The 25693-nt window shown below is 46.8% G+C and overlaps 1 protein-coding gene across 4 annotated transcripts in view; it reads left to right on the forward strand.

Moving 5' to 3' along the window:
• The window catches only part of SLC35A3 (solute carrier family 35 member A3), a 114260-nt gene that overhangs the window by 70343 nt on the left and 18224 nt on the right, over nt 1–25693 (forward strand). For all 4 annotated transcript variants that reach the window (XM_056523341.1, XM_056523342.1, XM_056523343.1 and 1 more), the window contains exons 3-5: nt 978–1132; nt 7729–7851; nt 18442–18613. In XM_056523341.1, the coding sequence (XP_056379316.1) occupies nt 978–1132; nt 7729–7851; nt 18442–18613 (450 nt within the window). The remainder of the gene's footprint in view (nt 1–977; nt 1133–7728; nt 7852–18441; nt 18614–25693) is intronic.

Consider the following 25693-nt stretch of genomic DNA (forward strand, 5'->3'; position numbering starts at 1 on the left):
CAAGTAAATATTTTTTATTTTAAATGACAGGGACACTTTTATTTGTACAAGAGTATTGCCCCAGAATTCTAGCACATTTTTTGGGGCTCGGTGTTGCAAGATAAGATATGCCCCCCTTTTTTTTTTTGGAAACAGTGTAAAAGTGTCTACAGCTAATAGAAAATGTGGCAAAAAGAAATCGGGTTCCTTTCAAATAGTAAATCTGCCCCCTTGTTTACAGCATTTGCTATATACAACTTGTTACCGTATTTTTCGCCGTATAAGACGCACTTTTTCTTCCCCGGGGACCCGCGGCTAATACAGGACATCACCTATAACGGTGATGCCCTGTATTAACCCTTCAGACGTGGCGATCAAAGCTGACCGCCGCGTCTGAGGGGAAAGTGACACTAACCCGGCTGCACCGGGAGGGACCTTACCTGCCTCCTCGGTGTCTGCTCCGTGCCGGGATCCCCTGCATGACCGGCGCTCTCTATCGTCGTCATCACGTCGTCGCGAATGCTGTCCCATCATCCAATAGGAGCGACGTGATGGCGGCGACGGACAGAGAGGATACCGGGCAGCAGAGACGTTCCGGAGCGACTGGGAAACCCCTGGGACGCGGTGACAGCGATGGAGGGCGACATCCAGGGCAGCGGTGACGAGCGGTGATGGTTCGGAGCGGCGGGGACACGTGAGAATTACCTCCTATACCAGTGGTCTTCAACCTGCGGACCTCCAGATGTTGCAAAACTACAACTCCCAGCATGCCCGGACAGCCAACGGCTGTCCGGGCATGCTGGTAGTTGTAGTTTTGCAACATCTGGAGTTCCGGTGTTTGAAGATCACTGTCCTATACTTTACATTGTATTCTAGCTTTTCCTCCTTTAAAATTGGGTGCGTCTTATATGCCTGAGCGTCCTATATGGCGAAAAATACGGTATGTTATACAAATTAAACATCGTTGATGTCCACACAGTTTTCCTTTCTTTTTATAGGCTGTAGTATCCGAGCTTTGAATAGAGTCCTTCAGGATGAGATCCTCAATAAACCAATGGAGACGCTGAAGCTCGCCATACCTTCTGGGATCTACACCCTCCAGAATAACCTTCTCTATGTTGCACTGTCCAACCTTGATGCTGCCACTTACCAGGTGAATCCAGTGAGAACTTGATAACAAAGGAAGTTATAATTGTGTTTTAACATATATAGTTGTATTTTGTGTTTGCTCTTTTGACACCTTTTTGCATTATTTTTTATTTATTTCTATTACGGTATTTTAATTTGCAGGTGTTTATGTAAACTTAATTTTATGGATCGGCATGCAGGGCGTACGCATACGCCCTGCGTCTCCAAGAGGTTAAAGGGGTACTCCATCCCTAGACATCTTATTTCCTATCCAAAGGATGTCTGATCGGGGGGGGGGGGGGGGGGGGTCCTGCCGGTGGGGACCCCTAGGATCTTGACTACGGCACCCCAGACATCCGCTGCACGGAGCGAACTGGTGATGCAGGGCGGAGGCTTGTGACGTCACGCCCACACCCCCTCGAAGCAAGTCTATGGGAGGGGGCGTGACACGCCCCCTCCCATAGACTTGCATTGAGGGGGCGTGGACGTGACATCACGAGTTGGGCGGGGGGCGTGATGTCACGAGCCTCCAGCGCTGCACCGATGCACTAAACGAATGCCGGGTGCAGCAGGGAGATCGCGGGGGTCCCCTTTGGATAGGGGATAAGATGTCTAGGGGAGGAGTAACCCTTTAATTAACCCTTTCCCGCTCAGCATTTTTTTTTTCCATGTTTGTAACTTTTTATCTTCTGAGAGCCATCATTTTTATTTTTCCAAATACAGAGCCACGTGATTTATTTATTTATTTTTTTTTGCGGGACCAATTGTGCTTTCTAAAAACCCCCTTTATTTTACCATAAAATGTACTGTGAAACATGAAAAAAAAAATATTTGTAGGCTATAATTGAAAACAAAAAAACCTGCAATTCTGCAAATGAGGAATTTCGTTTTTTGTGCCATTTATTTAGCAGTAAACCTGATATGTCAACTTAATTCTGCAAATCAGTACGATTACAGCATTACCCAAGCTAAATTTTTGTCATGTTTGACTCCTTTTAAAAAGTGAAAACTTATAAAAATGAAAAAATAAAATGCTTAGAATTTCCATATTCTAACGCCCTGTAACCTTTTATACTTTTTAGCATACGGATCTCTAGGGTAGCTTATTTTTGACACTGTAACCTGTACTTTTTTTTTTTTTTTTTAAATCAGATATTTTTTTATTGAAGTTTTAAACATTTTTTTTAACAAACAGTTCACATAAAATAACCCCCCCCCCCCTCCCACCCCACCCACCTAACAAACAAACAAACATTCCGTCTCTTCCCTTTGCAGCAACAAAAATACACACTTGTAGTTTACTAGAGGTTTAAAGGAGTACTCCGGCGCGCACTTTTTTCCTTTTATCCCGTCCGGGCTGCAAAATAAAAGAAAACACACTTTCTCTTACCTACCAACAAGCCTCCGGAGCTCCGGTACACTCCGGTACAGGTGTTCGGTCCCCGGGCTGTATTCTTCTTACTTCCTGTTAGCCCGGCATGTCACACGGAGCTTCAGCCTATCACTGGCCGAGGCGGGACATTGCTGCGGCAGGTGATAGTCTGAAGCTCCGTGTGACATGCTGGGCTAACAGGAAGTAAGAAGAATACAGCCCGGGGACCGAACACCTGTACCGGAGTGTACCGGAGCTCCGGGGGCTCGTTGGCAGGTAAGAGAAAGTGTGTTTTCTTTTATTTTGCAGCCCGGACGGGATAAAAGGAAAAAAGTGCGCGCCGGAGTACTCCTTTAACTATACTTTTATCCCGATGGGCATACTCCCTCACACCTTATACACATAACCACAGCAAGCGGTACCTACAGACACTCCAACAAAGCCACCAGAGAAAGGTAGACAGAGAAGGGCGGGCATGGAAAATAGCAAAGCCACATCCACAGATCCTCAACATTCAAGCCAATCACACTACGTCCAGTACAGTCTGAGGGCATACAAGCATTTAAGAATCAGTCGTCAGGGGGGTCAAAATGGTGTACCCAGGGTCCCCAAATACCATCAAATTTCCTTTCAACCTTACGCTTGATATATATCCCTTTCTCCATGCACACTATCAGCTTTATTCTTTTAATAAGATCAGCTACTCCCGGAGGAGACGGTCTGATCCAGAACTGCGCGATTAGTTTCCTAGCTTGATACAGCACATGTAAGATCCCCACTTCTCTCATGGAAGGTTCCTCATCACAACCAATAAGGCCAAGTAAGCACACCTTTATGCAGTGTAATCCCATAAACAACCTTAATAAGATGTATCACAGCAGTCCAATAGGAAGTTAAGACAGGGCATGCCCACATCATGTGTAGTAGGTGAGCCTCCTACTCACCACACCTAGGGCAGGCAGAGTCGGACCGAACACCAACATTATGTAAGAACAGTGGGGATTTATACACCCTGTGCAAAAAGAACAACTGTGATAGTCTATTAGACTCTGACATGGACAATGACGGGGTAAGCGACAGAACTATAGACCATTCCTCGTCACTCAGCCCACCAAGGTCTCTCTCCCACTTAGCTTGGACTGTTAAGGGAAAACGTTCATGGTAAAAACCTAAGAACTCACCATATAGCCAAGAAAAAATTCCCGCAGACTCCCTTTTCATAACTACTGATTGTAGGACCCTGTTAGTTTGTATCTCCATCAGCCGCATCCGATTCTGAGAATCATACACATGACGGAGTGGCAGGTAACGATAAAATGATGAGTGCGGTAGAGCGAACTCTTCCTGCAGGTCCTCAAAAGAACGGATTACCCCCTGTACAGCTAACTGCCCCACCTCACACAGCCATCTTATCTCCCAATAACCAGCTTCCGCAAAAGAATAAAAAGCTGGCAAGCCCGGGTTACGCCACAGCGGTGTACACAACATAAAACTCGTAAGACCCAATAACTTGCGCGTATGGCCCCAGAGCTTGCAAAGGAGCTGGGGAGAAGAATCCGGAGGTCTGGTCAGGGCTCCGATTTCCAGAATATGTAGTGGCACTCTCCCTCCATGCTTGGCCATAAATAAACGTGTGACCTGTACTTTTTATCAGTATCATTTTGATGTTGATGGACTTGTTGATCACTTTCTATTACCTTTTTTTCTACTGTGTTATGTGACCAGAAATTTGCAATTCTTATTGTAAGGTCTTGTTGTAATTTACGCTGTTCAAGGGTAGCTCCCACCATCCATTTTTTCTTTCTTTCTGTCCCTGCCTATTGCCCATCTCTCCCTAACCCCCTCCCTCCCTTTACATTTTTTTTTTACTATATTAAAATCCCTTTTTGTCTGCCTGGTAGTGTGCTCACTACCAGGCAGACTTCCCCAGCAGGCACCACGTCACTGATGCCTGCTGGAGCCGGCACTTCCGCCCTTAGCTCACTATACATGGTGCCTCCAGCTGTTTCACCACTACAACTCCCAGCTTGCCCTAACATCTACTGGCTGTCAGGGCATTCTGGGAGTTGTAGTGGTGAAAAAGCTGGAGGCACCCCTTGGTGAAAACAATAACTTTATTAGCGCAGCAGTGCTACTTCGGGAGCAGCAGCGGCGGCGCTCTCCCGAACCCCGCTCCCCACCCCCATACCTCTAGTGCTGAGCGTCGGCACTCCCCCGAACCCCGCTTCCCCCACCCCATTCCTCCAGTGAGGAAGACTTACCAGAGGATCAATGAGCTGCCTCCGAACAGGGTAACGGCCTCCGGACAGGGTAAGGGGGGGGGGGGGGGGGGGAGGGGGCCGCGCGCGAGGCCAGTGGAGCTGGCCAATGCACGCAGCCCCAGCTATCAGCGTGCTCGCTCTCGCCTGTCTGATTGACAGGCGCGAGCGAGCACCGCAGTGACTGGATTTCGACTCATTTGCCAGGCTGAAATGAGTCGAAATCCAGTAGTGACGTCACTGCAGAATGCATTCGGCCACTAGGAGGGCGACCCCTAGTGGCCGAATTTAAAAGTGATTTTAAACTTGTTTAAAATCACTTTTTTTAATTAAAGTATATTAGAGATATGTTGTAGTACTTAAGTACCACAACATATCAATTTTTAGATTTCATGACAGCGCCCATTTCACTGTGCAGGATCAATAACATTATATTTTAATAAATCAGACCTTGGTCTAAAGTCCGATACCGAGAGGTGTCGTCTGTATTATGCAGTTAACAACCGCCCCATATAGATGACTGAGGAGCGTCGTAAAAAGGATTATTGACGCTCATTAAAAGTTTTTTAAATGTTTGATTTTTGATAGCTCTTTTGATTGTCTTTATTTTGTCTTTCTTCTGTTTTATTTCGTTCTATTTTGTTTATTGAAATTTGTTTACTAAAAATATACACTGCTCAAAAAAATAAAGGGAAGACTTAAACAACACAATGTAACTCCAAGTCAATGACACTTCTGTGAAATCCCACTGTCCACTCAGGAAGAACACTGATTGACAATCAATTTCACATGCTGTTGTGCAAATGGAACAGACAACAGGTGGAAATTATAGGCAATTTGCAAAATACCCACCAATAAAGACATGGTTCTGCAGGTGGTGACCACAGACCACTTCTCAGTTCCTATGCTTCCTGGCTGATGTTTTGGTCACTTTTGAATGCTGGCGGTGCTTTCCCTCTAGTGGTAGCATGAGACGGAGTCTACAACCCACACAAGTGGCTCAGGAAGTGCAGTTCATCCAGGATGGCACATCAATGCGAGCTGTGGCAAGAAGGTTTGCTGTGTCTGTCAGCGTAGTGTCCAGAGCATGGAGGCGCTACCAGGAGACAGGCCAGTACATCAAGAGACATGGAGGAGGCCGTAGGAGGGCAACAACCCAGCAGCAGGACTGCTACCTCCGCCTTTGTGCAAGGAGGAACAGAAGGAGCACTGCCAGAGCCCTGCAAAATGACCTCCAGCAGGCCACAAATGTGCATGTGTCCACTCAAATGGTCAGAAACAGACTCCATGAGGGTGGTATAAGGGCCCGACGTCCACAGGTGGGGGTTGTGCTTACAGCCCAACACTGTGCAGGACGTTTGGCATTTCCCAGAGAACACCAAGATTGGCAAATTTGCCACTTGCACCCTGTGCTCTTCACAGATGAAAGCAGGTTCACACTGAGCACATGTGACAGACGTGGAGACGCCGTGGAGAACGTTCTGCTGCTTGCAACATCCTCCAGCATGACCGGTTTGGCGGTGGGTCAGTAATGGTGTTTGGTGGCATTTCTTTGGGGGGTCGCACAGCCCTCCATGTGCTTGCCAGAGGTAGCCTGACTGCCATTAGGTACCAAGATGAGATCCTCAGACCCCTTGTGAGGTCATATGCTGGTGCGGTTGGCTCTGGGTTCCTCCTAATGCAAGACAATGCTAGACCTCATGTGGCTGGAGTGTGTCTGCAGTTCCTACAAGAGGAAGGCATTGATGCTATGGACTGGCCGCCCGTTCCCCAGACCTGAATCCGATTGAGCACATCTGGGACGTCTCGCTCCATCCACCACAGACTGTCCAGGAGTTGGCGGATGCTTTAGTCCAGGTCTGGGAGGACATCGCTCAGGAGACCATCCTCCACCTCATCAGGATCATGCCCAGGCGTTGTAGGGAGGTCATACGGGCACGTGGAGGCCACACACACTACTGAGCCTCATTGGGACTTGTATTAAGGACATTACATAAAGTTGGATCAGCCTGTAGTGGGGTTTTCCACTGTGATTTTGAGTGTGACTCCATATCCAGACCTCCAGGGGTTGATACATTTGATTTCCAAAACGAAAGTATTTGATACGATTTTAGTTTTTTCATTCAGATGTAGGATGTGTTATCTTAGTGTTCCCTTTATTTTTTTGAGCTGTGTATTTAAAAAAATAAATAAATGTAAAAAAGTAAAAGTTTTACTATGTTTTTTTCTATATTACAGTACAATGCAAGCTGCTCCATTCTGTTCAGTATCAATCCCACCAGCCAACACTTTGTGAGCCTAGACTCCAGCTCCTCTTGATTTCTCCTGAATACGCATCTAAGTACAGTAACCCCCCGACCTACGATGGCCCCGACATATGATAAAATCGACATACGATGCTTTTATATGTTGGGGCCATCGCATTAACTGCTATCCGACAGCGCAAAATGCTTAAGCTGCTGTCGGATATCCCTGGCAGGTTCGCCTACCTATTCCCGCTGCTCCGGGTCCACTTCGCGATCCTCCGGCGTCTTCTGCATCTTCTCCAGGGTCCGGGCCTCGCTTTCCGGCATCGTTATTACGTCACTACGCACGCCGCGCCGGTGCAGCAGCGTAATAACGTCACCAGAAAGCGAGACCCGGACACCGGAGAAGATGCGGAAGAAGCCGGAGGATCCCGAAGAAGACGCCGGAGCAGCGGGACAGCATCCGGAGCGACGGGGACAGGTGAGTACAGCTTCCTATACTTTACATTGCACGGATCCCTCAACATACGATGGATTCGACAAACGATGGGTCGTATGGAACGAATTACCATCGTATGTTGAGGGACCACTGTACAAGTCAATTCAGACTTTATTCCTTACATTTACAAGAAGAGGGGCTGGAGTCTGGGCTGACAAGATGCCGGCTGTGTGGATTGATACCAAACACAATAATCCTTCTTCCACATAAATATATCTTGTGCTCATGTAAATTTCTCTTTTCCAGGTCACTTATCAGCTCAAAATCCTCACCACAGCTTTATTCTCTGTGACAATGTTGCAAAAAAAGCTTACAAAGTATCAGTGGCTTTCCCTGGTAATTCTTATGGCCGGTGTAACATTCGTTCAGGTAATGTGGAAAAAGAATGTGTGTTCTAAAGATGTGTGACCTGTTTATTATGATAATCTATTCTATGTATCACAGTATTAAAGCGAAATTGACAGCCCGTTTACCTGCACAAAACCCAATATACGCGGTTATAGTGCGGGTGAACCGGATTACAATGATGGGATATTTACCCGGATCAGCAGTCCCAATACGGAGGTACCCATTGTATCAGCCTCCATTACTAATAGCCAGCTTTGCTCAATAGAGGTGGGGACTCTGCATGCTAGCAAATTCAGCTACTGGCATTGGAGGCTGATGCCCAGGTAAGTGATACCTCATTGTAATCTGGTTCACCTGCACTATAACCCCATGTATTGGGTTAAGTGCAGGTGAACCGGTTGTCAGTTTTCCTTTTAAAGGGGTTATCCAGGAAAAAACTTTTTTTTTATATATCAACTGGCTCCAGAAAGTTATACAGATTTGTAAATTGCTTCTATTAAAAAATCTTCATCCTTTCAGTACTTATGAGCTTCTGAAGTTGAGTTGTTCTTTTCTGTCTAAGTTCTCTCTGATGACATGTGTCTCGGGAACCGCCCAGTTTAGAAGCAACTCCCCATAGCAAACCTCTTCTACTCTGTGCAGTTCCTGAGACAAGCAGAGATGTCAGCAGAGAGCACTACAAAAAACAACAACTCAACTTTAGCAGCTAATAATTATTGGAAGGATTAAGATTTTTTTTTAATAGAAGTATATTACAAATCTCGTGACAGAGGGCCTTGATTTTGTACTTCACAATAACACCTTCATGCATGGCGAACAATGGTACAAACAGAAGACCGGCACCCCTATGGGGACACCGGTCTCCTGTGCCTATGCAAATTTATTTTTGAGTAGTTTTGAAAATCGGTTTATATACAGTACCACCAATCCATATCTCCCTTTCATAAAAATGTATTATCGCTATGTTGACGATATCATCCTAATATGGACCGGCACGCAAGCTTTATTTAATGAGTTCACAACATACTTGAATAACAATAGCGTGAATATGCATTTCACCAATAACTATGGAGGCGAGACTTTAGAGTTTCTGGATCTAAAACTCCTTTATTGAAGGGAACTGTATAATTACTGAAAATTACAGAAAAACAGTAGCTAAAAACACACTGCTACATTTTAATAGCTCCCACAGATTTATGACAAAAAAGAACATTCCATATGGGCAATTTATTCGCCTAAAAAGAAATAACAGTAAAAATGATACTTATGTAATACAGGCTAATGAATTAGTAACAAGGTCAAAAAAACGCAACTATCCTGATGATGTAATAAATTATGGTAGAAATAAAGCAGAGATAACTAAGAGGGAAGATCTACTTAAAAATAAAAATCCACTTAATAAGTTGGAAAATCTAAAAGAAAGATTCACCTTTGTATTCCAAAACACTCCTATGAATCCAGTGATAGAGCGAGCTATACGTAGAAACTGGTTTCTATTGGAAGCCGATGAGGATTTGAAAAAAAGAGCAGAAAACAAACCACATATAACATACAGAAAGAACCTCACCATAGGAGATAAATTGAGAAATAAATCTAAGAGTAGCAATATATCAGCGAAAAAAGAAACCTGGCTTAGTGACATCACACCTAAAGGTACCCACCAGTGTAAAAACTGCAATCAATGCAGATATTGCTGGGAAACTAAACACGTGAGGCTAGGAGCAGTTTTTCATACTATTAAAGAGTTAATTACCTGTCACACGAAAAATGTTGTCTATGCTATAATATGTCCCTGTGGCTTCTTCTACATAGGCCAGACGAAACGCCAGCTCCAGACGCGCATCAGGGAACATTTTCATACCATACGCGCTGGAAAGCCAAGAGCGTCCCGTCTGCAGGCCCACATAAGAGAAGCCCATAATAATAACCCTGATGTACTGCGCTTTGTAGGCTTAGAAAAAGTGTCATGTAATAAATATGAAAGAATTGAGTCGAAATTATTACGAGTAGAGACACTATGGATCATTAAATCCAATGCCACAGGCAACATAGGGTTAAACGACAAAACGGAGCTCTCAGCATGCTTCTATCTTTGCTTTTAACACACCTCCCCTCCTACCACGTCACCTGATCATGTGAGAGATGTTCAGGTGCGTGTTAGGTGAAGCACTAGGTTCACTTGTATATAAGGCAGTCACAGGCATCATGGGTCATGGCCGGACGAAGCACACCAAGTGTGCGAAACTAGAGCTCGGTCGCCACCACTTGTCCCCCCACTCCCCTCTCTTCTGTACCCCACATGTGAGCATGTCTCAATAAAGAAACCCAGCAGCCACATTGGTGAGTGCCGATATTTTCATTTCTCTTCACGGATATAATTTGCAAATCTGTTTAACTTCCTGGAGCCAGTTGATATACAAAAAAAAGTTTTTTCCTGGAATACCCCTTTAACCCCTTAAGGACCAAGGACATACAGGTACGTCCTTGGTCCTGCTCTCCTGATATAACGCGGGGTTACACAGTAACCCCGTATCATATCACGGCGGGCCCGGCGTCATAGTGATGCCGGGACCCGCCGCTAATAGCGTGCAGTGCCGATCGCGGTGCCGCGCGCTATTGACCCTTTCACGCTAAAAGTGAAAGTAAAAGCAGCCGGTTAACTCAGTGGGCTGTTCGGGATAGCTGCGGCGAAATCGCGGCATCCCGAACAGCTTACAGGACAGCGGGAGGGCCCCTACCTGCCTCCTCGCTGTCCGATCGCCGAATGACTGCTCAGTGCCTGAGATCCAGACATGAGCAGTCATGTGGCAGAATCATCGATCACTGGTTTCTTATGAGAAACCAGTGATCAATGTAATAGATCAGTGTGTGCAGTGTTATAGGTCCCTATGGGATAACAATAATCAGTATAAGAGATCAGTGTGTGCAGTCTTATAGGTCCCTATGGGATAACAATGATCAGTGTGTGCAGTCTTATAGGTCCCTATGGGATAACAATGATCAGTGTGTGCAGTGTTATAGGTCCCTATGGGATAACAATGATCAGTATAAGAGATCAGTGTGTGCAGTGTTATAGGTCCCTATGGGATAACAATGATCAGTATAAGAGATCAGTGTGTGCAGTGTTATAGGTCCCTATGGGACCTATAACACTGGAAAAAAAAAAGTGAATGAATATCATTTAACCCCTCCCCTATTAAAAGTTTGAATCACCCCCCTTTTCCCATAAAAAAAAACACAGTGTAAATAAAAATAAACATATATGGTATCACCGCGTGCAGAAATGTCCGAATTATAAAAATATATAGTTAATTAAACCGCTCGGTCAATGGCTTATGCGCAAAAAAATTCCAAAGTCCAAAATAGTGCATTTTTGGTCACTTTTTATATAATTTAAAAATGAATAAAAAGCGATCAATAAGTCCTATCAATGCAAAAATGGTACCGTTAAAAACTTCAGATCATGGCGCAAAAAATGAGCCCTCATACCGCCCCATACACGGAAAAATAAAGTTATAGGGGTCAGAAGATGACAATTTTAAACGTATTAATTTTCCTGCATGAAGTTATGATTTTTTCCAGAAGTCCGACAAAATCAAACCTATATAAGTAGGGGATCATTTTAATCGTATGGACCTACAGAATAAAGATAAGGTGTCATTTTTACCGAAAAATGTACTACGTAGAAACGGAAGCCCCCAAAAGTTACAAAACGGCGGGTTTTTTTTTTTCAATTTTGTCGCACAATGATTTTTTTTTCCGTTTCACCGTAGATTTTTGGGCAAAATGACTGACGTCATTACAAATTAGAATTGGTGGAGCAAAAAATAAGCCATCATATGGATTTTTGGGTGCAAAATTGAGAGAGTTATGATTTTTTTAAAGGCAAGGAGCAAAAAAACGAAAATGCAAAAATGGAAAAAACCCCGTCCTTAAGGGGTTATAGTGTTACAGTGTCAGTCTGAGACCCCCACCAATCATTAGAACTAGCAGGGAGAAGTACTTGGCTATGCGCTTCACCCACCGGCTTGCTGTGATCTCTGTCCTGTTGCACTATATGGCTCCATTATAAGTCTACCGAGCTACTCTAGTGTAACTGGATAGAGATAACCAAGGACGTCTCACTGTTCATTCTGATGATTGTTGAGGAATTCATCACGAAGATCCCGACCAATCAAAACTTTTGACAAGTCTCTGTGATGTGTCAAAAGATTATTAAAAATGACGCATTAAAGATTACATCCCTTATCTCCTTCTTTAATTAAAGAGACTGTATACACTTTCTAAGGCGATGTTCACACAGTGTTTTTGCAGGCGTATTTCATTTGTCATAAATTCCTCATTTTTTAATGTTGATGTGCTCTGTATGTGTAAGTCTATGGCAAATTGGTTGTATGTACACACAATATGTCAAAAAATATGGCCACATTCTTTACATATTGTGTGCTCAGACAGCCACTTTCCCATATACAGTGATCCCTCAACTTGCAATGGCCTCAACATACAATAGTTTCAACATACAATGGTCTTTTCTGGACCATCGTAAGTTGAAACCAGACTCAACATACAATGTACAGACAGTCCAGATCTGTGATACCTGTCAATGGCTGGAAGAATCAACCAATCAGAATGGGCATTTGCTGGTAAAACCCCTGTATTACTGAAGTGTATGCACTGACTGGTGTCTGGTAGCGCCCCCTACAGTGCAGGGAGGTATTACATGTTCTGTACTACTCTTTACCTGTATTACTGAAGTGTATGCACTGACTGGTGTCTGGTAGCGCCCCCTACAGTACAGGGAGGTATTACATGTTCTGTACTACTCTTTACCTGTATTACTGAAGTGTATACACTGACTGGTGTCTGGTAGTGCCCCCTACAGTACAGGGAGGTATTACATGTTCTGTACTCTTTACCTGTATTACTGAAGTGTATGCACTGACTGGTGTCTGATAGCGCCCCCTACAGTACAGGGAGGTATTACATGTTCTGTACTCTTTACCTGTATTACTGAAGTGCATGCACTGACTGGTGTCTGGTAGCGCCCCCTACAGTACAGGGAGGTATTACATGTTCTGTACTCTTTACCTGTGTTACTGAAGTGTATGCACTGACTGGTGTCTGGTAGCGCCCCCTACAGTACAGGGAGGTATTACATGTTCTGTACTACTCTTTACCTGTGTTACTGAAGTGTATGCACTGACTGGTGTCTGGTAGCGCCCCCTAGAGTACAGGGAGGTATTACATGTTCTGTACTACTCTTTACCTGTATTACTGAAGTGTATGCACTGACTGGTATCTGATAGCGCCCCCTACAGTACAGGGAGGTATTACATGTTCTGTACTCTTTACCTGTATTACTGAAGTGCATGCACTGACTGGTGTCTGGTAGCGCCCCCTACAGTACAGGGAGGTATTACATGTTCTGTACTCTTTACCTGTATTACTGAAGTGCATGCACTGACTGGTGTCTGGTAGCGCCCCCTACAGTACAGGGAGGTATTACATGTTCTGTACTCTTTACCTGTGTTACCAGGGTTAGCTGCTCCTTTGGACACCAGGTGAGGGAAACTCCATTACTTTTTTAGGACACTGTGTACTGTACAAGACCCCAGAACAAGCTCCTGTCCTCTACATAGACCAGTGTTTCCCAAGCAGGGTGCCCCCAGCTGTTGCAAAACTACAACTCCCAGCATGCCCGGACAGCCAACGGCTGTCCGGGCATGCTGGGAGTTGTAGTTTTGCAACAGCTGGAGGCACCCTGCTTGGGAAACACTGACATAGACAGTAATTACAGCTTCCAGCAGATCTTTACTACTTTTATATGTAAGGATTTGCTTTTCTCTATTAGTTATCTACTTATTTATCTTTAATCCTCACTTTTTCCTATTTTTGGATGGCTTTTTGGTGCCTTTAGAACCAATTAACAGGTTTCCATAGAGTTCTGGTCTCAACATACAATGGTTTCAACATACAATGGTCGCCCCAGAACCAATTAATATTGTAACTTGAGGGACCACTGTACTTACATTAAGCACATTAATGTTAAAATGCTTTTTACAAATGAAATGTGCATGAAATAACACTAAATGATAAGATTTTTGAAGGTGCCACTAGAGGGAGCTCACTGCTTTTAGATTTATAGTAGTTTTGTTGGTGTCTGTATGAATCCATATGCAGTGAGCTCCCCCTTGTGGTGTCTGACCTAGATAACACCATTGTTTAATCTAGCAGGAGTCAGGGTACCAGTGGTCAATATATCCCTAAATAGTCGGTATAATGGAGGATCTGCTGGTCACGTGATGTGATGCATTATTCTAAGGCTCCAGAATCTTCACAACACACACTCAGGGACTCTAAAGCAGTGTTTGCCAAACACGGCTGTCCAGGCATGCTGGGAGTTGTAGTTTTGCAAAAGCTGGAGACATACTGTGCAGAAAACACCGCCTTAAAGGGGTACGCCGGTGGGAAACATATATATATATATATTTTTTTTTAAATCAACTGGTGCCAACTATTAAAAAATCTTAATCGTTCCAGTACTTATCAGCTGCTGTATAATACAGAGGAAGTTCATTTCTTTTTGAATTTCTTTTCTTTCTGACCACAGTGCTCTCTGCTGACACCTCTGTCTGTGTCAGGAACTGTCCAGAGCAGGAGAGGTTTGCTATGGGGATTTGCTCCTACTCTGGACAGTTACTGACATGGACAGAGCTGTCAGCAGAGAGCACTGTGGTCAGTGGTCAGACAGAAAAGAAATTCAAAAAGAAAATAACTTCCTGCGGAACATACAGCAGCTGATAAGTACTGGAAGTGCGAGTGAGCCCGCATTTGCAGAGCCTCTGCTTGTCCTCAGTACACGGAGCCTCTGCTTGTCCTCGGTACACGGAGCCTCTGCTTGTCCTCGGTACGCGGAGCCTCTGCTTGTCCTCGGTACGCGGAGCCCTGGTTGTCCTCGGAACGCGGAGCCCTGGTTGTCCTCTGAACGCGGAGCCCTGGTTGTCCTCGGAACGCGGAGCCCTGGTTGTCCTCGGAACGCGGAGCCCTGGTTGTCCTCGGAACGCGGAGCCCTGGTTGTCCTCGGAACGCGGAGCCCTGGTTGTCCTCGGAACGCGGAGCCCTGGTTGTCCTCGGAACGCGGAGCCCTGGTTGTCCTCGGAACGCGGAGCCCTGGTTGTCCTCGGAACGCGGAGCCCTGGTTGTCCTCGGAACGCGGAGCCCTGGTAGTCCTCGGTACGCGGAGCCCTGGTAGTCCTCGGTACGCGGAGCCCTGCTTGTCCTCGGTACGCGGAGCCCTGCTTGTTCTCGGTACGCGGAGCCCTGCTTGTCCTCGGTACGCGGAGCCCTGCTTGTCCTCGGTACGCGGAGCCCTGCTTGTCCTCGGTACGCGGAGCCCTGCTTGTCCTCGGTACGCGGAGCCCTGCTTGTCCTCGGTACGCGGAGCCCTGCTTGTCCTCGGTACGCGGAGCCCTGCTTGTCCTCGGTACGCGGAGCCCTGCTTGTCCTCGGTACGCGGAGCCCTGCTTGTCCTCGGTACGCGGAGCCCTGCTTGTCCTCGGTACGCGGAGCCCTGCTTGTCCTCGGTACGCGGAGCCCTGCTTGTCCTCTGTACGCGGAGCCCTGCTTGTCCTCTGTACGCGGAGCCCTGCTTGTCCTCGGTACACTGAGCCCTGCGGGGTATGCGAGTGAGCACAGTGGTCCCGCCTGTCTGCAGGCAGGGAGCTGTGCCTAGCTGGTCACGTGCTTAGCCAGCAGTCTGCGATATTGGACTCACTGCCAGGCTGGCGTGAGTTTGCGGCCAGGGACTCCTAGGGAGACCCCTGGTGGATAGATTTTCAAACACAAAATACATATAAAAGAAGTCAACATTTTTAATTAAAACCAATTAGAAACCAGTTTAATATTGAATAATCTATGACATATAAAAAGAATTTTGATGAAAAGTACTTTTTAATAATCTGAAACAAAGTAACTTTGCCTTCAATAAAGATCACTGGGTAAACCAATAACAAACCTGTCGGAGATTGATAACAGACTTCTAAAAAGAGATGAGAAATAAACACAAACTTTATTTGAAAACTAAAACTTTAACGCACATTTTACTGAAATGTTATTAATATTAGTGTATAACAAATATATGTGTATGTGTGTAAATATATATATATATATATTATTTATTTGGTCAAACAGCCATAATATTAATTTAATTATGCCTGTCAAAAAGTGAAAGAAAAAGGCAAGCCGGCGAGGCAGTGTGACGGGCCGGCGGGGCAGTGTGACGGGCCGGCGAGGCAGTGTGACGGGCCGGCGGGGCAGTGTGACGGGCCGGCGGGGCAGTGTGACGGGCCGGCAGGGCAGTGTGACGGGCCTGCGGGGCAGTGTGACGGGCCAGCGGGGCAGTGTGACGGGCCGGCGGGGCAGTGTGAGTGACAATGTTCTGCTGTAGACCCTGTGTCCTGGCCTCATCTGGCTATTACTGTGACACATTCCATCTACCTAACAATTGTACGAGACAAAGACCCCCCCCCCCCCCCCTCCTCTTTCAGCAGGATAATGCCCCGGGCCTCACTGCAAACATTGTTCAGGAATGAGGAACATGACAAAGAGATCAAGGTGATGACTCTTCCTCCAGATTCCCCAGATCTTAATGGGATGTGCTCATAACATCCTGGTGTAGATACCACAGGACACAGGGGTCTTGTGGAGTTCAGGCCTCGACAAGTCAGAGGGGGCCAACACAATATTAGTCAAGTGCTTTTTAAAGGGGTACTCCACTGGAAAACCTTTTTTAAATCAACTGATGACAGAAAGTTAAACAGATTTGTAAATTACTTCTATAAAAAAAAATCTTAATCCTTCTAGTACTTACCAGCTGCTGTATGCTCCACAGGAAGTTATTTTCTTTTTGAATCTCCTTTCTGTGTGACCACAGTGCTCTCTGCTGACACCTCTGTCCATTTTAGGAACTGTCCAGAGCAGCATATGTTTGCTATGGGGATTTACTCCTACTCTGGACAGTTCCTAATATGGACAGAGGTGTCAGCAGAGAGCACTGTGGTCACACAGAAAGGAGATTCAAAAAGAAAAGAACTTCCTGTGGAGCATACAGAAGCTTATAAGTACTGTAAGGATTAAGGTCTTTTAATAGAAATAATTTAAAAATCTGTTTAACTTTCACCAGTTGATTAAAAAAAAAAAGTTTTCCAGTGGAGTACCCCTTTTTAAGGGAGCCGGTCAACATTTAACCCCTTCCTGCTATGGGACGAATGCATACGTCCAAACACCCAACATGTTTGCGTGCTGGAACGTATGCATACATCCTCGCAATCTCTTGCGCTGCCGCAGGGAGCTCAGGAGATCGCCCGCAGAACCCTGCTGTTGATCACAGCCGGGGACCCACCGCAGCTGCCGAAGCCGCGATCCCCCCCAGTCCCGGCAGCATTAACCTCATAGATGCCTTGATCAATCCTGATCACTGCATCTATGGTGTTGACAGGGCTCCCCCTATTCACCAATGGCGGCACCGCGATACGGGTTGCCGTTGGTTAAATGATGATCTCCTGTCTGCCAGCTATGGAAGCCTGTGAGATCCAGCCAGAGGCTGTACTGAGTGCAGCTCATCAGGTCATACTGTGCTGCAGTACAAATGTAGTGCAGCGTAGTATAACCTGTAAAAAGTGAAAAAAAATTTATAAAAAGTTCTTCAATAAAAGTATGAAGTGTAAAAAATAAAATGCTCTTTTCCCAATAAAAGCCCTGTATTATCATAAATAAATAAAAAACACAAATCATATACATACTAGGTATTGCCACGTCCATAAGGACGTGTTCTATAAAGCTAGAACGCCTTAGAAAAAAAAATAACAATGCGCAAAATTTGCCAATTTTTGTACAAATAGCGGAATAAAAAAGATCAAAAGGGAGCATGTATCACAAAACTGATAGCAATAAAAAGTACAGCTTGTCCCGTAAAGTGAACACCACCATAAAAATAATAATAAAAAACGCCAGAAATTTTCCAGTTTTTCACCATATTTTCAAGTTTTTCACAAAGAATGCTTAATGTCTCAACAAAAATGCACCACTTATATGTCACGAAATAACAATCTCCGAATCGCTCCGCTCAGAAAAAGTGTTCTAAAATTATTACCATCTAAAGAGACACATGTGAAATAAAAAAAATAAAAAATAAAAAGCCTGGTCATTAAGGTTAAAAAATGGGTCCATCTTTAAGGGGTTAAAGGGGTTTTCAAAGATTAGAAAATCAAAGCTGATTTCATTGAAAAAAAATAAATAAATAAAACAGCACCACACCTGTCCTCAGGTTGGGTGTGGTAATGCAGCTCGGTTCGATTGAAGCGAATGGAGCCAAGTTGTAATACCACTCCCAACCTGAGAACAGGTGTGGCGCTGTTTTACTATTCCTGGATAACCCCCTTTAATGCTGCCCTAACCACAAGCAGCATGAATGACTGACAGACGCAGTTATTACAGTTCGGGCAGCATTACATAATTACAGGTTCCCTTTATTGTTATTGATTGATGTATATATTTAATATAATATCCTTGTAAATCCCAATTATTTGCATTGTTTCGCTTTTACCCTTGCAGTGGCCTACTGATACCCCCAGTTCTCCTTCGAAGGAAGTATCAGTGGGTTCCCGCTTTGTGGGTCTCATGTCCGTCCTCACTGCCTGCTTCTCCAGTGGCTTTGCTGGTGTCTACTTTGAAAAAATTCTTAAAGAAACCAAACAGTCTGTGTGGATTAGAAATATACAGCTGGGTGAGTACACAATAATATGACAATTTCTCAGTCGGCTCCATTGGGGGACACAGAGACCGTGGGTATATCTTGCTGACACTAGGCATACAGAAGAAAGTCTGCCCCTCCTGGCAGGATATATCCCGCCCACAGGCATTGAGCTAATCAGTTTTAGCTTAGTGTCAGTAGGAGGCAGACACAGGTCTGGAGCTCTCCAGACCTGGTCTTTTTAATTTTATAGCTAGGGCCTTTTCTAGGTTCTTTTCTCCTTTTTATTTCTTGTTTTTTAGGTGGGGGTTCAGGTGCATGGCTCTACCTTTTCCCCATATGTGGCTAAGGGGCACAGGGCATAGTGTATGCACCGTTAACCCCTTCCCGCCAACGGCCAGCGCCTGGGGTTGCACCTTTGGTCCAGGTCCCCCTACCTTCCCTGCTCGTCACCCTGTCTCAGCCTGACATGACGCAGGTGACAAATAGCTGGCTGAAGACATCTTAGGTGAGTATGGCTGGTCACTGGGTGAGTATCTCTCCCCCCCTCTCTCCCCCTTCTTCTTCCTTCCTTGCTTTAGGGGGGGCCCCTTATACCTGATTTTTAATTAGTTTTTTAATCATTTTTATTGTTATGGGGGCCAGGGATACAGGCTCTGGTCTTTATATTGCAGTGTCGAGATTCCAGGGACCGTGGGGCAGCTCTCCTCCCCCTCCCCTTCACCATCCCCGACACTGCTTACTCACTTTCATTCTGCCCCAGTGCGCCGAGCGCAGCGCCTGTCAGCTGGGCTGCGTTTGTGTGGCCGGCTCTTCAGTTTACATTTTGGCTTGCTTCTCGGGCAAGTCGTGCAACGGGCAGGAAATTAATTGACGCTGCGGTCTGGTCTGACAATTAACTCCGCCCACTCTTCGCATTTGGGCGCACTGGCAGGGCTCCCGGCCTCCTCCTGCTGCCGGCCAATAGTCTATCAGATCGGTACGCTCATTTTAGTGGGTCAGCTTCTTTTCTCCTCCCTCTCCTCCTCCAATGGGGTCCATCTGGGTGCGGAGTCCACCCCTGGTCGGAGCAGCCTGCTTCTCTCCTCCCTCCTTCCTGCTTTGCGGGCCATTTCACCTCAGCGGCTGCCTGCCTCTGCCACAGGACAGCTACAGCCTACTTCTCAGCTCCAGCTACGGGACACAGGACCTGGGTGAGATTGCTCTAATTTATTTGTTTCCTTACTAGCACTTATGTCTGACCCCAGACCCGAACCTCCCCCCCCAGACAGGCGGCCACAGCCTTAGTCACCTACTACTCTTGCGTGGGCTGCAAGACCAAAATGCCAGTGGTTCCACAGAATCCACCTGTTCCGTCTGCGCCACCACGTGCCCCATCCCTCCTGTGTCTGTCTCTCAGGATGTTCCCCTGGAACGTGCGGTGTCCGCCCCTCCAGAGTGGGTTTCTTCCCTTTCTCAGTCGATCTCTGACCTGGCTAGGGTCTCCATATCAGTGGCCTCTGCGTTGGAGCGGTCTTCCCTGCGCACGACCACCAGGGAGTCCCACTCAGTCTCTCCTGACCCCCACTTCCAGCACTCTCACAAGCTCCCAAAAGTGATTTCGGCAGGCTCTTCTCCAGATTCGCGTAATCGGGATAGACATTCGTTCTGTAGATCTCGCTCCTCTTCCCCAGCTCGCCGGCAGCACCCCCACTCTAGGGGCCGCTCCCCCGGTGACCATCCCAGGTCCCCGACTCGTTCTTCTAGGTCTAACACACCTCAGTCTAAGGCTACCACCGCACGCCCCCACTCTCCAGGGGAAGTAGCGGATGACTGGTCGGAATCCATCTCGGATCATGCGGACCACTCTGCCGTGTCTGATATGGTGGACAGCTTGGTGTCAACCATCAGGGACACGTTTCATCTGGAGGACCCAAGAACTTCGGATCCTGATCCGGCAGTTTATTTTCGCCACTCTCTGCATTTCTCCAAGGCTTTCAGTTCTCGTGCTGAATTTGACACCTTGTTGGATGCGGCTTGGAAGCATCCAGACAAACAATTCCAGGGAACCAAGAAGATTCAAGCTCCGTTTCCCCTTCCTCTGGATCTGGTTTCCATGTGGAGGGCGCCACCTGCAGTTGATCCTCCAGTTTCTCGTCTGTCCAAATCTACTACCTGCCTCTGGCGGATGCAGCATCCTTTAAAGATCCTGCAGACAAGAAGATTGATAACCTTTGATTGCCTTTTGAAGCGGCAGATTTGTCTTTGCTACCCACCTTCACATCCGCTTGGGTGGCCAAGGCAGTTTCGGTTTGGGCTTCTCAGCTACGGCTGGGCATCCTGTCAGATGCACATCAAGAGCACTTGGCGGATCTCACTTGCCAACTTTCTCATGCCGGATACTTCCTCTGTTCAGCGGCCGTGGAGTCACCCCAATGCACGGCCTTTGCCGCTTTGCCCCTTCGTTGCTCCATGTGGCTGAAGGCGTTACCTTTCTCCGATTCTCGTCTCTTTGGGAAATGCCTAGATTAAATTCTTTCCGAAGCTACTGGGGGTATAAGTTCTCTGCTGCTGCAGAACAAACCTTGCCGCTCCGATACCCTTTCGGAAGACTGCTTCCTTTCGGTCCTTTGCATCGGATTGCCCTCCCAAGCAGGCGCACTCCCAATCTCGCAAAGCCCGTTCTTTCAAGGCACATCCTTCCTGAAAGTCAGACAGCTGTTCTGGCGGTTTCACGGCCAAGTCCAGTAACCATAAGCCTCCCTCCTCCTGAAGGGACGCCCCCACCCGTGTCCTCCTCACGGGTGGGAGGGCGTCTGTCTCTATTCCGGGACGTTTGGCTGATGGTTACCGAATAGTGTTTGCCTCTCTTCCCCAGGATCGTTTCTTCCGATCCCGCTCTCCTTGTTCCCCTTCTTTGGCAGTTGCCTTTCAGGTCGTTTTAAGTACCCTTCTCGCTCAGGGAGTGATTGTGCCAGTTCCTCCAGGGGAACATTTTTCTGGGTTCTACTTGAATCTCTTTATAGTCTCCAAGAAAGAGGGCTCTGCTCGCCCCATTCTGGACCTCAAGCTATTTAACCGCCATTTGCGTCTACGTCATTTTTGCATGGAGTCCCTCCGCTCCGTGGTGACGTCCATGGATCAGGGTAGTTCCTTTCTTCAGTGGATATCCGGGATGCCTATCTGCACATCCCCTTTTTCCCTGCCCATCAGAGTTTCCTCTGCTCTGCTGTCCCTGCGGGTAACTTTCAGTTCGTGGCCCTTCCTTTTGACCTAGCTACGGCTCCCAGCGTCTTCGCATCTCGCCACAACAGACAAGTTCCTTGCTTTTGTTGCGAAGTCGTAAGACCCTCTGGCTCTGACGGTTGATGCACTTGTTATCCCGTGGTTGTCCTTCCGTCTCCCTTACCTCTTTCTGCCTCTCCCTCACCTGCCCAGGGTTCTGAGGAAATTCAAGGCAGAAGGCGTTCCCGCCATTCTGGTGGCTCCAGGCTGGCCCAGGTGCACGTGGTACGGCGACATAATTCATCTGGTCGCCGACGTACCACTGCCTCTTCCAGTTCCCCTGATCTGCTCTCCCAGGGTCCTCTCTGCAGCCCCAGTTTACTATTGCTGCATTTGACTGCGTGGCGGTTGAAACCGCAGTTTTGAGAGCTCGGGTTTTCTTCCAGGGTGATTCGCACCATGCTTCGGGCTCGGAAGCCTTCCTCCACTAGGTGTGAGGCTCAGTCTGTCTCCCTGGTCCTTTTTTCCTTCCGCACCTTCTTGCTTTTTTGCAATCCGGTCTGGATCAGCGCTTGGCACTCAGCTCTCTTAAAGATCAAGTGTTGGCTCTTTCTCTTCTGTTTCAGCGGCCGTTGGCTTCCACTTCTCACGTCCGCATCTTCCTGCAGGGAGTGACCGATTTGGCGCCACCTTTCAGGTCTCCCACTCCTCCTTGGGATCACAATCTGGTGTTTAGTGCTATGAGGGAGGCTTCGTTCGTAGCACTCCGGGACGCCTCTCTCATCCTTTCGTGGAAGGTTGCATTCCTCATCGCGACCTCCTCCATTAGGAGGGTCTCTGAGCTGTTGGCTCTATCTTTCCGCGCTCCCTTCTTTGTTCTTCATCAGGACAAGGTGGTTTTTCGGCCGCCTTCCTCCTTCTTGCCCATGGTGGTTTCCCCCTTTCACATGAACGAGGAGATCGTTCTTCCTTCATTTTGTCTGACTCCATCCAACGCCAAGGAGCATTCCCTACATAGTCTGGACGTTGTTCGAGCTGTCCGGATCTATCTTTCTATCACCTCCTCCTCTCGGCAGGGTGACTCCTTCATTGTCATTCCGGTGGGTGGTCGCAAGGGTCTTCCGGCTTCCAAGGCGACCATTTCGCAGTGGATCCGTTCTGCCGTCTCGGAATCGTACCGTCATAAAGGGAAGCTCCCACCTTTTCGGGTGACTTTGTATTCCACGTGTTCCATTGGAGCTTCTTGGTCGCTCAGCAATAGGGCTTCGGCCTTGCAAGTCTGTAAGGTGGGCACCTGGTAGTCTTTGCACACTTTCACTAAATTCTACCAGGTGCACACATTTGCGTCAGCTGACGCTGGTTTGGGTTGCAAAGTGTTGCAGGCAGCAGTGGCTCAGTCTTTTGCCTGATTCTGAGTTGGGTATTTTCCCACCCCGGGGACTGCTTTGGTACGTCCCATGGTCTCTGTGTCCCCCAATGGAGCCGACCGAGAAAAGTAGATTTTTTTATGCTTACCGTAAAATCTCTTTCTCGGAGGATCCATTGGGGGACACAGCACCCACCCATTGTGTTTGTTGCTATGGTTCAGTTTTCTGTCCGAGGGGTTGTTTTCGGTTCCTTTTTCGTCTGGTTCCCTCGGTCACCTGCTGGTTTCTTTCTGTCGGTCCTATCCTACTGCTTTGGGACTAAATTGATTAGCTCAGGGTCAGTAGGCGGGGTATATCGTGCCAGTAGGGGCCGACTTTCTTTTGTTTGCCTAGTGTCAGGCTCCTAGTGGCAGCAAGATATACCCACGGTCTCTGTGTCCCCCAATGAATCCTCCGAGAAAGAGATTTTACGGTAAGCATAAAAAATCTACCTATTACATGCATAACACTAAAGTGTCTCTGTCCTTTATAAAAACTTTTGACTTATAATAGATTAGAGCAGTGTTTCCTAAGAGCTCGTTCACAAGGCCGTCTGCCTTCGTTAATAAATGCCCGTTCTGCAATCCGTTTGATTTTTAAACTGGTTGCAAACGGCTGTAAAATAATCCCATTAATGTCAAAGGGATTTTTTTTTTTTTTTTTTACAACCCTTTATCACCCGTTTGCACGCGTTTGTTTCATGTTACGTTTATTTTATTTTTTTTGATGGGAGAAAAGACGTTGCATGCATAATTTTTTCTCCTGTCAAAAATAGCAGGGTAGAAACGGATATTATAAATTTAACATTGAAGTCTATGGCAAACGGATGAACCTTTAATGTCATCCGTTTGCCCCTGGTTTATAATATCCGTTTTTGAACCATCATTACTTCTGAGGATGCTCAGAAGAGGTGACATCAGCAGACTCCTGCAGTGCTGAGGGACAACTACTGCTCCAATCATGGAACAGAGTCTGCAGGTGGCTGGGAGGCTATATTAATGTTTGTACTACTACCCCCATCATGGGACAGAGTCTGTTCCATGTTGGGGGTAGTAGTACAGGGGCTGTGGGATTGATTGCATCGGGTCTCACTTCTGAGACCCGATGCGATCAGCAGTTATAAAGCAGGGGAGCGGGTGGCATGCTCCGCTCGTCTGCTATGTATGTACAGTGTATACTTTCATTTTTAAATCCCCCGCTGGGAGCCCTGAATGGCCAGCACCGAGGAGCCATTCAGGGCTCTCGGCAGGGTTTTTAAACTACCACTGTGACCCCCAAATTTAGTGGTTTTGGAGGGAATAAGGACATGGGGGGCGGGGGGGGGGGGTGGGAAATAAGGATATGCACAATAAATTATTATAAATATGCATGGGGGCATAAATTTGGGGGTCACAGTAGTAGTTTAAAAACCCCGCCGGGAGCCCTGAATGGCTCCTTGGTGTCGGCCATTCAGGGCTCCCGGCGGGGGATTTAAATATGAAAGTATACACTGTACATACATCGCAGACGAGCGGAGCATACCGCCCGCTCCCCTGCTTTATAACTGCTGATCGCATCGAGTCTCAGAAGTGAGACCCCGTGCGATTAATCCCTCAGCCCTTGTACTACTACTCCCAACATGGAACTGACTCTGTTCCATGATGAAGGTAGTAGTACAAACACCAATGTAGCCTCCCCAGCCACCTGCAGACTTCCGCAGCCAAGGAACTACTACTCCCATCATGGAAAGGAGTCTGTAGCTGATACGAATGGATGAAAAATTGATGCAAAAGGATGCCCCTAAATGGCATCAGTTTGCATCCTTTTATTAGAATGGTCCGTTTAGGAGGAGTTAACAGAGAAAATATAAACGGGGGAAAACGGCCGTGTGAACCTAGCTTAACCAGGGTGCCTCCAGCTGTTGCAAAGCTACAACTCCCAGCATGCCTGGACAGCCGAAGGCTGTCCGGGCATGCTGGGAGTTGTAGTTTTGCAACAGTTGGAAAACACTGGGTTAGGGTCTCAATACTGCGATCCCGACCAATCATTATAACGAGCTGAAAGACGTGTCTCAAAGCGATCTCCATCCTGCTTCACCCATCAGTCCTCAGGATCTCTGCGACCTGAGGAGTGACCTGTACTACAACACACTTCTCCCCACTCGTTCTTATTATCCTGGGCACCCCAACACTGAGACCCCAATCGATCAAAACTTTTTATAAAAGGGACACTGTATAGCAACTGTACTGCAGGTTTGTGTTCAGTATTAGACAACTGCACATGGATACTAGTTGTGCTTTTTGCTGTTACTTTTCTATGCCAAATCGAAATTCATCTATAAGGCCATGATCACACTACGGAATTCTCGCGGAACTCCGCGAGCGGAATTCCGCGGTGTGAACTTAACATTAGTGTGAATGGGTCTCCGCGAGACCCGATAACACTACAGAATTTCCGCGACTGACAATTCCGCCGCTGAAATTGTTCCGCACATAGAAAGAACATGTTCATTCTTTGCGCGGAT

The sequence above is a fragment of the Hyla sarda genome, chromosome 6 (genome assembly GCF_029499605.1).
Source record: "Hyla sarda isolate aHylSar1 chromosome 6, aHylSar1.hap1, whole genome shotgun sequence".
In the NCBI taxonomy this organism is placed as follows: domain Eukaryota; kingdom Metazoa; phylum Chordata; class Amphibia; order Anura; family Hylidae; genus Hyla; species Hyla sarda.